Source organism: Ylistrum balloti, unplaced genomic scaffold (assembly GCF_031769215.1).
Source record: "Ylistrum balloti isolate Yb309-2 unplaced genomic scaffold, AGI_CSIRO_Ybal_v1 Utg370418, whole genome shotgun sequence".
Taxonomy (NCBI): domain Eukaryota; kingdom Metazoa; phylum Mollusca; class Bivalvia; order Pectinida; family Pectinidae; genus Ylistrum; species Ylistrum balloti.
This window is the reverse complement of record NW_026782283.1, coordinates 243,871-259,437: the sequence shown is the minus strand read 5'-3', so window position 1 is coordinate 259,437 and position 15,567 is coordinate 243,871. Positions and strand designations below refer to the sequence as shown.

The 15,567-nt window shown below is 34.5% G+C and overlaps 1 protein-coding gene across 1 annotated transcript; it reads left to right on the top strand.

Annotated features, from left to right (window-relative positions):
• The first annotated feature begins 17 nt into the window (after window positions 1-17).
• On the top strand, window positions 18-13,196 carry LOC132554622 (dnaJ homolog subfamily C member 27-like). The gene is made up of 7 exons (XM_060218943.1): window positions 18-98; window positions 3,177-3,259; window positions 7,501-7,570; window positions 8,940-9,104; window positions 10,702-10,818; window positions 11,394-11,554; window positions 13,056-13,196. The coding sequence occupies exons 1-7, from the start codon at window positions 18-20 to the stop codon at window positions 13,183-13,185; spliced, it is 807 nt and encodes a 268-aa protein (XP_060074926.1). The 3' UTR covers window positions 13,186-13,196.
• The last annotated feature ends 2,371 nt before the right edge of the window (window positions 13,197-15,567 follow it).

The window sequence follows — 15,567 nt, the reverse complement described above, 5'->3', positions numbered from 1 at the left end:
ACTAAGCAAATCACCAAATGCCTACTGCAATGGATAAAAACAAAAAGCGGTCTCTACGCATCAAAATCATCAGTATGGGAAATGCAGAGGCCGGAAAGGTGAATATACTTCAAGAGTTTTATTCTAAAACTGTATAACCCTGTACTGTAAATATCTATGTACAAAAACAATGAGGGGATGGTGAAAACAGGCCCTGTTTAATTTGTAACATGCCATAGAACATTAGCTGGGCACAAATGTATATGTACATTTTGTAACGTTATTCTGTGACAATTTCCATGTGTGCTCTCTAGTACATTGTACATATATGCCTGGTGGTCCTATTGTTCTTTATTATATTCTCCTATGGAAACATGACATTAATTCCTTTGATTGATGTTTACCTTTCTGAAACACCTGGTTTTATTCTCCTTGTACTTTTTCAAGAGCCTGTGTGTAAATTCTTCTTTTGCTCAATATTTGCTGTAAGATCCTTGAATTTAACAGTAAGATTCTTTATTGGTTACATGTGCCTCTATCTGTATAATTCACAAATGGAAGTCATTTTGTTGGTGCTTGGTCATACAATTTTAGATAAGATGTACAGGGAAAACATCAAGATAGACAAAATGGGTAAAACAGCGGTCTCCACATCTCGTTATAAATTTTAGAGCTGTCTCGCTGAAAAAAAAAGAGGAAAGTGAAAAAATAAATAGGCTAAACAAAAAAGTAAGTTTGTTTCCTGCTACAAGCTTGAGCAATTTAGAGTAGGTAGATTTAGGCAGCAGGAATATTTTGTTACTTTGGAAATGAGGCCAATGATATTGAATTGGGGGCAGGTGGGGTGGGGTGGGGTGGGGGGGGGGGGGAGTGTGACAAAATCTTAAATAAAAACAAAATAACAAAATACAATTGAACTGCCATTGAGTTGGGAAATTTAGAATTTTTTGATTGGAAAAAATAAAAAGATTTTAAGGTTTTGTTTAATGGGAACGGGGTGGGAAGGAACGAGTGTATGTGATCACTGCAATCAAAATTGTACTGGCAAAGGGGTCAGTAGGGTAATGGTGAAACACAAATATATATGAATGTAATGATAAGGGATATGCACTTAGGCTTTATTCCCAAATTATAAATGATGTGTGGCTTGATCAACAATAATGATAGAAAACATTTAGTATGTTTTATCAGACAATTACAAATCATCATATACTTTTATTGCTACAGTTAGTCCACCATCTTTATGTATATATTTATCTATAACAATAAGACCATTTATTTCCTCTACTAATTGTTGTTAGTTGAGAACAAATGCTTTTTAAATGTCATGGTAAGTCCTGCACCCCATGGAGTGAGTGAGAGACAATATATATTTGTTGGCTTGGTCATTTTTTGTACATGTACTTCAGTAAGTTACTCTGAAGAATATTTATATACATCAGACAGAGAATATATATATCCTCGTAACTTTTGCCAACACGAACAAAATTTGTAGCAATCAAAAGATTCGAGAAAGATCCATATTGAACTATTCTGAATACCTGGGTCGATGATATATATTGATTTAAAGATTATATGTCTTGTTTCTTGTTTATATAAGTTATAATATTCTGTAATGTGTATCATGGTTTGATCAATATCATGGATAATTTACGACAGGTATTTAAACACCTGATTTTATGTAGAAGAGATGGTAAATCTGCCAGTCACATAAGTATAAATATGTGCTTAGGTTGTCTTAGTGCAGACAGTGAATGGGATATTGATTCTGGATATGTATAGAGACAGAATTTCCTAGTAACCAATATGACTGATGCCACCATTTGCATATCCAAGAGTAAACCATCGAGAAAAAAAAAGAAAACTTAAAAAAAAATCATGATTGAGGTTTGAATTCCTGTCCTCCTTAAAAATGTAAATAACATTGATTTTATATTAGAATATCATTCATTCTATACACATTTTCTTATGTTCTGTTTATTTTCTTCAAATCTGTCATTAATTTAAGATAACAGTCTTATTTTACAAAAGTTAGGGGGGAAAGAATTATATGCGTATTGTGTGAGTATATATAGTCATTAAAATGTGTGATCTAATCAATTAACTCATACTTTGAAAAAAAATTAATTCTCAGTGATATTGTAAATCTATTGACATCATTGTTGGACAATCCAAAGGCAAACTGCGCGCCTCGTAAAGGTAATTCAATTTACTAGACTAAGGTAGGAGATTACGAATTAAAACACATTTCTTTGGTTGTAAAACCAAGGAGCTATTGTATTAGTTTTGTTCTGAAAAAGTAAACACAATACAATTGTAAATAGTACTGTATTATATATCATTTGATTGACTTTATAAAATATTGTAACAAATGTAGGGCTGTGTTTACATTGTATAAATATTTTTTTATTTACAAAGATAAGTTATAAACATCTTTGTATAGGTCATTTAAATTTTGGTGACCCATGTTATTTCATCTTTAATCAAATCACATACAATGACTGAAGTTCAATTCTGTAAGATAAGCTTAGATTTATTTATTTAATAAATGTAAATTTGTATGAATCATAAAAAAATGAAATGTATGTGTATAACATATTAATTGCTTAGAACTGTTTTATCCAGGGTGGTACAATATTTAATTCTTTCAATTTTAAAGTCATTTTAAGCAATACGATCAAATTGCTCAAATATATTTGATACATGAATCAATTAAAGATGTCTTCACTGTTACTTAAAATGTTTTACATCAAACTGGATCATAAGGTAATATATAACTTTCACGTAAGGAGATATAAATAGAAACAGTCACTAAAGATGGACATTTAAAATGTTTACAGTGTAGCATATGTAAACTTGATAAATCAAAAAAGGGAAGAATGCCAAGGTTGAATAATTGAAATAATTATCTTAAAATAACAAAACCTGGAAGTGTTCAAATTACTTGAAGAATTTATATTATGTTGGGAGTTGGGGTCCCTACTAAACAGAGTAAAAAGAAATAATTTTATCCTTAAGAAATCTAAATGTTAAGAATTTCGGAATTAATACACATTTTTATAGGTTAAATGTTATTGGCTGTAAAGTCAATGAAGTTTTATAGATTTTGTGTTTGAAAATCAGTTTATGTGAAAATAACATTATTTTGGTATGTTTCTTAATTCTGTTAATAATCAATATTATTTCTGCTGTTTCAGAGTTGTGTGATAAAGCGATTCTGTGAGAAACGATTTGTCCATAAATACTTAGCCACTATTGGTATAGACTATGGGGTGACAAGGTAAGTGTAACACAGAGTAACAGTTTATAGATTGGCCTGTTACGTTCACCATTCATTATCATATTGACTACAAGAGAGTCGATAGGGAGAACTTTGAATTAGGTAAAGCTGAACGATCATTCCACACGAAGTACTCTAACAAGCCACAGGTACATATCACTTAACAATTTAACAGTCGGTGAAAAAAAAAGTAAAAAAAAAATAGAATGCTTCTCTTTTCCATTGCCATGTAAACTTACTCTGCCTCATCCTAAAGGAGCAGTGGTGGTCTAGTGGTTAGGGTGTTTGGCACCCTTAATCACATGCCCTCCAGCTTTGGGTGGCGGGTTTGAAACCTTGGTGGGGCAGTCACCAGGTACTGGCTGCAGGTCGGTGGTTTTTCTCCGGGAACTCCAGCTTTCCTACACAACCCAAACCTGGCACATCTGTAACTGACCCAGGCTTTTTATAGGATATTAAGCAAAAACTAACCTCAACCTGAATTTCCCAAACCTATAAATAATTTCTGTTCTTTTAATATGTATAGATATGATTAAAACGAAGTAAATTAAATTAAGATTTTGTGAAAAAAAAAATTAATGAGAAATAAGATGGTGAAATGACTTATATTATAAATTATAATCCTGCGGACAGTAAAATGAAGCCCCAGCGAAATGAGACGCAGTTCAATATACCATGGCCTTTACCAATTATGACACTGAATAGAATTGCGGGAATTGAATATTCAAAATAAAATTCAATATGACTTTCTTATTTGACCACATCATACACTACTCCACATTTATTTCATATCTGCCCTGCCTGATAAATTATATCATCTACCAAGCAGCAAATATTACATATCTGTCCAGCAAGTGTTTCATATCTGTCCAGTCCATTGGTCATATCCTACCAGCTGATACCACCCCTGGATGTGCCAATATTTGCCCAGGATATGTTTGATATAAGCACCCTATGTGTGCCAAATTTTGTCATGTGTGTGTAACACAACTTTATCGTTTTGTAAAACCATAGTGTACATAATTCCCAATCTGGTGTACGTTACACCCATTTTGTTTAATGCATCATGTATATGTCAATATCATTACTTCGTTTTGAGATAATCAATTTTGATATACCATTTCAAGATGGATCCCGTTTTTCAAATGACTTTAAACTGCAGGAAATTGCTTTTATAATATATGCAAATTAATACGCGACTTCTGTTCATTAGCCTTAACAGATTTCTTAAGTCACTTTCTTAAGTTTTCTAAATATATACACACCGTACATGTATATATGTATAGTAAGTAATTACGCATTCAGTAAGGAATTGTTTGTTTCGGTCTTTAGATTGTGCCTTTGTTGATAATAATGGACCCATACTGTTGATCATTATTCCACATATACAGTTGTAATGATTATACGAAAGATACACCAGCCTTTGTGATTGACAACAATGTTTTGGTTTGAGACAATAAAACCATACCTTGAATTATTAGTAATAATTTTATTCATTGGAAAAATTTTGTCAAAACAGATGATTTAGATTTTCAGAATAATTGTAGCTGGGCTTGTACAATGATCTGTTTTTTCAATCACAGCGTATGTCATATTCTGGTTTTAGAATCAAATCTGCTATTAAGGTCACTCTGTCCTTGCTTATCATTAATGTAATGTATCACTGTAATTATACTAGATTGTTGAAAATTTATTTGAAAAATTGGTTATAATGGCCATGTATAGGCTATAGTGTAATTTGATATGAAGTTTGATATTTAGTATGATAAGAACAGTTGAGACCTAGTTCTTTATGCATATATATATATATACATGTATTGTTCTGACCAAACATTAACCAAGGTCAAGGTCACAGAGTTACACAAGTTAAAGGTATGATGGATATTATACATTGTACAGTGTCATATTACAGTGAATATAATAAAGGTGAATTCAGTCTCGGGTTGTCTATACTTGATACATGTAGGTGACATTGCATACAATTCAGTCCAATAAACTTGTGAAAAAACTATGTTACTTGAATTTCCCGGTAGATGATCTATACAGAGTTTGTAACACACAGATGTGCAAGATTTATGCATTCTACAATGACGTGTGTAATTATACCATGTTTTCTCACAATAAGCCCATGCCTGATAATAAGCCCACCCATGTCTATAGCTGTTTATTAGAATTAAAAACAGATTCTATATCCTAGTTCTATGATGATATAACTCTGTTATACTCCAGTCGTATAAAAGATAATACTCCACCCATGTCTATAGCTGTTTATTAGAATTAAAAACAGATTCTATATCCTAGTTCTATGATGATATAACTCTGTTATACTCCAGTCGTATAAAAGATAATACTCCACCCATGTCTATAGCTGTTTATTAGAATTAAAAACAGATTCTATATCCTAGTTCTATGATGATATAACTCTGTTATACTCCAGTTGTATAAAAGGTAATGAAGAATAGGAACTTCATTGACAATCACATGATGATTGACAAAGTTGGAAATTTATCAGTACATACATGTATATACTAAGGTTCATGGTAATTCATGTGGTGCTGGTGGTCTTGTGACTTTAATGGAAAGGTTATCTAGTACTGGTGGTATCATTGGAAATGTCACTGGATACTGTTTGTAGTAATGTACTTGATCTTTAGTGAAAAGTCACTTAGTGCAGGTGATGTTAGTGTATTTGACCTGTATGGAAAAGTCACTTGGTGTTGGTGGTGTCAGTGTACTTGACCTCTATTTAGAGGTCATTTGTTTTTGGTGATGTCGGTGTACTTGACCTAAATATGGAGAGGTCACTCAATGTCAATGGTATTAGTGTACTTGACCTCTGTGGAGAGGTCACTCAGTGTTACTGCTATAATGTACTTTACCTCTGTGGAGAGGTTATGCAGTGTCACTGGTGTTAATGAAGTTGACCTCTATGGAGAGGTCACTTAGTGTTAGTGGTATTAGTGTACTTGACCTCTGTGAAGAGGTCACTCAATGTCAGTGGTGTTAGTGTACTTGACCTCTGTGGAGGTGTTATGCAGTGTCACTGGTGTTAATGAAGTTGACCTCTATGGAGAGGTCACTTAGTGTTAGTGGTATTAGTGTACTTGACCTCTGTGAAGAGGTCACTCAATGTCAGTGGTATTAGTGTACTTGACCTCTGTGAAGAGGTCACTCAATGTCAGTGGTGTTAGTGAACTTGACCTCTGTGGAAGGGTCACTTAGTGTTAGTGCTATATTGTACTTGACCTCTGTGAAGAGGTCACTCAATGTCAGTGGTGTTAGTGTACTTGACCTCTGTGGAGAGGTTATGCAATGTCAGTGGTATAATGTGCTTGACCTCTGTGGAGGGGTCACTTAGTGTTAGTGCTGTTATGCACTTGACCTCTGTGGAGGGGTTATGCAGTGTCAGTGGTGTTAGTTAACTTGACCTCTGTGGAGGGGTCACTTAGTGTTAGTGCTATAATGCACTTGACCTCTGTGGAGAGGTTATGCAGTGTCAGTGGTGTTAGTGAACTTGACCTCTATGGAGAGGTCACTCGGTGTTAGTGGTGTTAGTGAACTTGACCTCTATGGAGAGGTCACTCGGTATTAGTGGTGTTAGTGAACTTGACCTCTATGATGAGGTAATGGTTCATTTGTGTAATCAGTAACTTTTATGGAAATGTCAAATATCGAAAACATTACATGCCACAATTCATGCCTAATGATTTCAAGAAAGGAGATATTGAAGTAAGGTTTGTGGTATTTTGTAATCTCTGGCCTCCAGGTAAAATTGAATGTGTACATAAAAGATAAAGGTGTTGTGAACACAATGACATAAAAGGTAGTGATTAATCGATAGATATCTCACTTCTGTGTAAATGTTCAGCACTTTTATCCCAAATCATTTTCATGGTTATAATTTATTCTGTGACAAATCCTTTGGACTTACACTGAATTGTTTCAATCACAATTTGGTGGAAGTATGATATATAATGGAAAATAATATTGATATGTAATTGTATTGAACAGCAATAGATAGGGATGGATTATCATTATACCAGACATGATTTAATGGTCAGACAAAACATCCAAGTATTCCTTACATGACACTTTTACAAAAATATATTCCTTAATATCATTTTTTTTTTCAGTCAGATTGAAAAATATGAATGCAGGAATATATAAGAATTTGAGTTATGAACTCTCTGAATGAAACATTAAGTCACATTGCTATTTCAACTTTAATTTTCTGTTTCCAGAGTAACAGTGAAAGATCGTGATGTCAAAGTGAATATATTTGACATGGCGGGACATCCAATATTTTATGAAGTAAGTAACTTGACTAAAATATACACGTATAAGTTATGTAATGAGATTTCATTTCTGTAATAATTACCATAACTTTAGTATGCGAAAGTGAAAGTGCAGGCTCATGAGGTCAGGGCCCTCGCTGCGTCCTGGGCCCTTCTCAACGGGTCTTCCTTTCAGGAGTTCATGTCTGCAGCATTCTGGTGGAGCAGGGATACCTTCACAGATTTTTATCTGTGGTCCCTAGCTTCCCACTCTGAAGGTCTGTATTAGATAGAACCACTTGTGGTGGCGCAGTCAGTGGCTGTGCCTCCTCAGTAGCCCCAGGGCATGTCTTTCCATTAGGCAGAACTTTCTGGCACTCCTTTTTCCCTTCCCTACTATTTTCTGCTGTGCTGGATGGGCTGTCTGGCTTCAAGTCACCACTACAGTTACATGAATTAACATACTAAAGTTATGTTATTTATTACTGAAATGGAAGTGAGTTCCCCTCCTCCCTATGATGTAATACTTACCATAACTTTATGGAATCCCACCCTAACCTCCCCTCTTCCCTTTTTGCCTGGCTGCCCCTCAGTTGGTTTCCATGAATGCTTTTCGAGGACGAAAGATCACTCTATGTCACTGCCATGATGGCTCATTGGATTGTAGGGAGGGCAGGACTTTTTAATCTTTTATTTTTGGGATACAAAGATGGGTGTAGGTACCATATATGGAAAAACCTCAATTTGATGAAATCGGTGTTAGAAGTTTTCATTTCTGAAGTGCTAAGTGGTGTAGGAGACAAAGCAAACTTCTGTGTTAATCAAAGTGGCCTATTTTTGATATATGCCGACCCACTCTACTAGGGTCAAACACGGAAGAATGAATGTCCAGTGACAAGTAGTGTAAGAGATAAAGCCCATACAAGATTGTGCAAGGAGGAACAGACACAATGCAAAACTTACTGTATAGACCCTTCCCTCCCCCTACTCCTACCCCTTCCCTCTCCTCTCCCAACCCCCTACCTCCTCCCTCTCCACCTACCTCCTCCCTCTCCCTCTACCCCTACCCCTCCCCCTACCCTCTCCTTCTCCCCCAACCCCCTACCTCCTCCCTCTCCACCTACCCCCTCCCTCTCCCTCTACCCCTACCCCTTTCCCCTACCCCCTCCCCCTCCCCTTCTTGGTAAGGAACTAAAAATAAAAAGCAGATACACATGTATATAACTTTGTTTATTAATCAATTAATTACATAACTTTGTTTATTAATCAATTAATTACATAACTTTGTTTGTTCCATTGTTACAGCATGCTGTTCAGTCCATATACCAGAAATTTCCTCGAGTTTTTCCTGAATATTTAAATAGATCTGAATGGAAACAAAATTTTGTTTGTATTCTTTTTTCCAGGTGCGAAATGAATTTTATAAAGACACCCAAGGTGCTATCATAGTGTATGATATATCAAATAGATCAAGTTTTGATGCTCTAGACTCATGGGTTCAGGAGATGCAGAATGAAACTGGAAATCAAACAGATGCAGAAAATGTGGTTGTATGTGTGTGTGGAAATAAGGTAAGAATAACTTATGTCTGTGGGGTGTTATTGATCGATGTTTCAGACATTATATTCAGAAAAGAGTTATGTGGGACCCACAAATTGGTTAAACTGAAATTTGAATTTTGTGACATCCCATGATGTACCCGTACTTAAAGTTGCATATTTGCCCATCAAATTTTTGATGGGATATAAGCTTGCATGCTATGGTGTTCATGGTCTGTCCATCCGTCCGCTGTAAACTTTTATTATACCTCTCATGACAAGTTGTTGAAGGTGTTTTAGGATCCATCATTATAAAGATTCACATGTGTCCCAAACAGAATCTCTCTACAAACTGCATTTATTATCTGATTGTCACGATACTTCACGCATGTCCACAGACATCAGACCTTTACGATTATATGGTAATAATTCAGACATTTAACATATATTTCCAGTGGAGAAATTGACCCATGAAACAGACCAAATCACTCTGCATTATTCTTTACCCTTGAATTTTGTACAACTTTTTGGGCGCAAGGATTTTTGTATTGTTTGCCCAGGGATCTCCGGTAGTTTCAACTGATCTGGATAACATTTAGATCTGACTGTTTTTGGATGAATTACTGCATTTCAAAAATTTTTTTTCTCATTCTCTTAAACTTGTTTGGAAACCATCGCTCTGATTTTAAACAAATGTCTTTCAAACTTGTGCAGACTTTATAAATATTACATGAAATTGTGTTTTCTTGAATAGCATTTTGATTCAAATATTTTTTTGGAAGAGTTATTGCCCTTTGTTATTTTTACCATTTTAATCTTGTCAACCGGTATTAATCTTATTCTAGTTTTACACCATGATTCATAACTGATTCATAAAACTCAGTTTTCTGCCATTGAATTTAACTCAACAAATCACTTTTGATTATTTTCAGATTTCTAATCTTGTCTGGTCTTTCATTCATTCTCTCAGTTTACTTTTTCCTCTTAGACCTTATTGGTCTTATAATGGAATGTGCATAGAAATGAAATTGTTATCAATGTAATAACACTTATCACATAAATACATGATCTTACATGAGTGTCACTGTAACATGGAATTTATCTAACTGATTTCAATTATTTGAGTGAGCCTTGCTGCCTATAGGCAGGTGACATATGTCAGTTTATTTTATGAGTTCAGTCAGTTCTGTATAACTTAGTCATAAGTGTAAAATGAAAAGGAGGCAAAAACTTTTGAGATTAATTTCCCTATGAAACAGACTTATTTTGATAAGTCTGGTACATTTTTCACTTCAAGACAGTCATGTGACGTCGTCATGACATGACTTATTCATGACATCACATCAGTCTAGTGATATAACATGTAAGGGTTGCTAAATTTATAAAAAATTGATACCTGCAAAAAATTCCTGATATACGGTTTGTGATAAATTGTGTTAAACATACATGATAATACCTAGTGGGGTAGTGATTGGCTGAAGTTTTTGATTACATGTATTATAGTGGTGACATATAATATAATGCATTATGACAAAGAAGGACACTCACAGATTTCTCATCTCACCTCCGATGAACCCAAAATTGGAATTGTCTTATGGTAACTGTATAAACCTTGTGTGCACCATTGCAGACTGACAAGAAGAGGTCTGTGGATGAAGTAGAGGGACGTTTATGGTCAGAAACTAAAGGCTACATGTTCTTTGAAACATCTGCACAGACAGGAGAGGGGGTAACAGAAATGTTTCAGGTAAACCTACTTTTGATCGTTGAATGAAGAAAATATCAATTAATTATTATTAAATGTGATATTATTAAATAAAATATCCTTATCTACATATCTACAATGAACCATGCATTTGCACTCTGCCTCTAAATTCGAATAATCCTGGTCCTTTTTTTCTTATTGGTAAAAACTGAAGAATTTGAAGGACTTAAAAATCACATGTAATACAAAACAGGTTAAAGAATTTCATACTGCCCGGCAAATTCCTACATCCGCAGGTTTGTACAGTATATGTATATTGTGGAAATCATAATTTCAAAGTTGTGTTGTGTTTGCAGTTTTCTTATTAAATTGGTCCGTACCTCACTTGGACTACTTCTATAATCAGTATGTAGATGGAGTGAAAAATCCACTGATAATAAATTTTCCTGAGGGGTGAGATCCTCTCAATAATCTCAAACACAAGGGAGTAATCATGAATGATCATTTTTCTTTTCTAACGACTTGTGACCTAACCTGGTGTACAATGTATGATATGTCATTATGACAATGCTTGATATTATGACATCATGTAATGATTTAGTATGACCTATTTGCAGGCACTATTTGATGCAGTGGTAGTAGCAGCAGAAAATGGTGGTAAAAAGGTCCCCATACAGACACAGCTGGGCTACTCAAAGGAACAAGCAGATGCCATACAGAAACTTAAGTCTGCGAAATCAGACTATGAACGACTTGGGCTGATACCTGGGGCTACAAAGTAAGTATATATACCATCTTACATCAGTCTCCATCTATTATGTGAATTTATGAAACAAATCTTCAAATTTTTCATTTTAGCAAGCCTCTGAAAAATTTGTGACAGGTTTCATGAATCACATGTAGTCCTTTTTATCACATGACTGATATTTCAATTAAATATGATAGAAATTGATCATTTCTACATCAAACATGTCTGTTGTATATCAATGGTCTCCAATGTTATATCACAATGCGCTGTCTACGAATGTGTGATGTCATTTCATTATTTAAGGTGACATCACAAAAAGCTGAATTACACATGTGTAATATACACACAAACATGACATTGGAAAACATTGTAGTCATGAAAGCAAAATTTCTGCAAAAAAAAATGGATAAATATCTTTATTTGTGATGTCATGAAAGAAATACAAACTAAACGTTATATTACATATACAAAGTTCCCAGTTCCTATTGCCATAGTTCACAATCATCACAAACACAGTGTAGGGGTTCTGTTGCAGTGCGGTAAAAAACTGAAAAATACAGAAATTAACCTGTCCTTAGTACATATTTCAACAAGATTAATCAAACTTCAAACGTTTAAACCGTATTAAAGTTACCTCATGGGTCACCTAAGCCTTGCTAAATCCGTAAGTCTGTTTCCTTTGGACTTTCACGTAAACATATCCCATGATGCATTTTTCCACGATGTACAAAGAATGAACTCTGAACCCTGACCTGACTACCAGAGCAGACGGACAATATAAAACTAGCGTTTTACTACATTATTCCTTGAAGGAAAAGAGAAGAATTTTGAAAAATGGGAGAGGAAAGAAATAGGTAGAAATTAGATGAAATACAGCTACACCTGTCTATAAAGACCAATAAGTGGGAGCAGAGAAAAATGGCCTTTATACATAGGTAAAGTGGCTCAATTTGCATTGCATTACATTACATGGGAACCAACGAGTGACCTTTATAGAGAGGTGACCTATATATAAAGGTTTTAAGACAGGTTTGACTATTTAATTTGGGATCCGAAAAATGAAGAAAAGTACCTCCAAGATACTCTCATTTGACATCTACAATTTGTTGTCCTAACTTGATTGAACTCTTCCTAAGTCTTCCAGAACAGAAATCACCAACAGTAGTTGACAAGAAAATATTCTACAAACATCATATGAAGCCCCCTCATTTCACCTTAAGTTACGAGTGCATCTTTACATCTGACAAAAGATATAAAACAGATGTCTCAAGATATTACTTTCGAGCCCATTTTGATGATTTTTTTTTATTGAATTGTCGTCAAAGCAGACATTAATTCAGGATACATATACATTGCATACTAGCCACATCCAAAAGTATTTAAGAATTAATAAATCCCCAAATTTCCTGTACTCCATGTTAATCTTAGAAGATGACGTATGTCTTGTGGTATTTGATTTTTGTTATTTTTTAAAAACTTAAGAATTTTTATTTCAAATTGTTTTAGTGATTAAAATGTTTATGTTTTTTAGGGAGGATGTCAATCGAGCGTACAGGAAGTTGGCTGTGCTCCTTCACCCTGACAAGAGTGTTGCTCCAGGAAGTGAAGAGGCATTCAAACTATTGGTAGCATCACGTACGGCTCTATTGAAACGTTGCTAGCAGGACTGACAACCGGCGCACTGTTTGTTTACAATTATGATATCTGTAAACAAGATTTTGAAATTTAATTGAGATGTATGAAAAACAAATTCTTGGTTGCTTCAAACTTCAGAACATTCTGACATTCCATCCAACCCATTATTTTTCAATTATTGATCTGCTAATAAAATCACCAAAATAGATTTGTGAATTTTGGTATCTGTACTCTGACCTCCGGCTCCTGTCAGAGATACATGTGTGGCAGAAGTAATTATTTATTTCAATGCTTCTGCTAGGATTCGCACCCAGGACCTCTGGCCTACTAGTCTGATATTCCACAGATCAAACTAAAGAGAAATTGTCTCTACTATATCGTGACCAGTATTTTCCAGGGTTACATAATTGTATGTTATACACTTCTACAGACATATGCGTAGAATTCTTACTTACATTTAATTCTTATAAACCTAACAGTTGTCAGCAAACATAGATTTGTATATAATGGAGTATATATTTATTGGTGGTATCACACCTTTTAATTCTTTCTGAACCAATAACAATTAATTGGGAATTTTTCAACAGGTGTCCAAATGTTTTGGATGTTTGTTCAGAATGGAAACATAGACTGACCAGTTTATGCTTGGTCAACATACAATATTATCAAGAGGTCAACTATCATGCAAACAATGATAAATGTTACTGCAATAATATTTTAATGATGAGTGGAAGTGGTCAATGAAATATCTATTTGGATTTAGAATTTTTATTCTGAGGAGGATGACAATGTAAAAGTAAATATCAAACTGTTAGGGAGTAGAGTGATGACAAGATGCATGTGTTACAGATAGTCAAATGTATATATGGCTGGCTAGATAGGCCCTGAACATGTCCACACAGTTTACAGTTGTCAAGGTCCATACACACAGTAAGCTGTTGTCAAGGTCCATACACACAGTAAGCTGTTGTCAAGGTCCATACACACAGTAAGCTGTTGTCAAGAAATGTTATCCTAAATGCAGGTGGAATAACTCCTGAAGCAAGCTTTCAATGTGTTGTACTGCCCTTGAATATGCTGTTTTTGGTGGAATATTTAGTTCTATAGATTGCCATCAGCAGGACATTATGTTTTGATGTCAACAATTAGTTACTGAGGACTGTAAACAGTAGTGTCAGGATCTGTAAAGGTTCTGAATATTACCATGAAAACAAAAAATCTGAAACAAACAAAATCTAACACTAATATTCTCGCAAATAACAGATTTTTTTAAGGTTAGTGAATGTAAATACTACAGTTGTGATATGGATGTGTGAAGTATTTATGATTGACAGTTATATTGATAGATTTCATGTTTAAAAAAGTTAGATTTATGAATTATGTGTGTTAGATGCCAGGTATGTAATATACTGAATAATGTGTGCATGATTTGTAAAATTTTGTATGTAAGTACACCAATCTCTACCCAGAGTTATCTTTCCTTACTGTCACTGAAATAGTGACAGGTAAGGGAATGGAACTGTGGATAATGCTATGGCAAAGATTTTGGTTGTGTGTATGCTGGTAAGGATGTCTTTGGGGAAACAGAAAGATGCTGGGAACTCGGCTAAATCGAAAAATATAAATATCAACCTCTTACTTCATCTCCATCTTATTTTAATTCTAAGATAATTGTGTTACTGCTTTGCTAATAAATGTAGTTTGTTATACTCGACTTGTTTTTTTTGTTGTAGAATATCAACAATCACAAATTAGTGACAAGATATTAATGCTTGTCATTTTTCATCACAGTTGCTCGGGTTTCACATGAAAACAAGAATAATACCAGAATTTAATGTTTGTAAGGGAAAAAATAAAGAAATCGTGGACAGCTTGGATATAACTACAGAATTTGTTTATGATGGGGGTCAGATCCTGATATATGTCCAATTTGTATGTTTTAAAGCACCTGGTCCAGAGGACCAATCAGTTTGTGCAATAGTGTGGCATCTGTTAACTTAAAAAAAATGCTTTTAATCATTAATGATGCAGCAGAGGTTGACCACATTTGTACAGAAGCATCTTTGGGGAAAGATGACTTCATTTTGTATAAACCTGAGGTCTGAAAGTGGAAAATAAACAAATTATTTAATCCTTCTTCATCTGCAGTATTTTTTATCTGAAACATGTTTGGGTGTAGGGTACAGTTTTGTGTAGAAGGTGATTCTGGTTCTGTTGGGGGCAGAAGGGGCAGGTCATATGACAGTAATTTGTCCTGTGGCTTGAAGCATCCTTAGGTGAAGTGGACACAGTATTGTATAAATACTGGATCTGAATCTGCAGGGACGAAGGGGCATGGCCAAACTGGAAAATAGACAGAAATTTTTTTAATCATTTTAATTTAGTTTTGACAAATCAATATCTGAAAA

Excerpts from the sequence above, each read along its gene's own strand:
- LOC132554622 (XM_060218943.1), top strand. The coding sequence starts at position 18 with ATGCCTACTGCAATGGATAAAAACAAAAAGCGGTCTCTACGCATCAAA. Across the intron at positions 3,260-7,500 it reads ATAGACTATGGGGTGACAAG|AGTAACAGTGAAAGATCGTG; the intron begins GTAAGTGTAACA and ends TTCTGTTTCCAG. Across the intron at positions 10,819-11,393 it reads GGGTAACAGAAATGTTTCAG|GCACTATTTGATGCAGTGGT; the intron begins GTAAACCTACTT and ends ACCTATTTGCAG.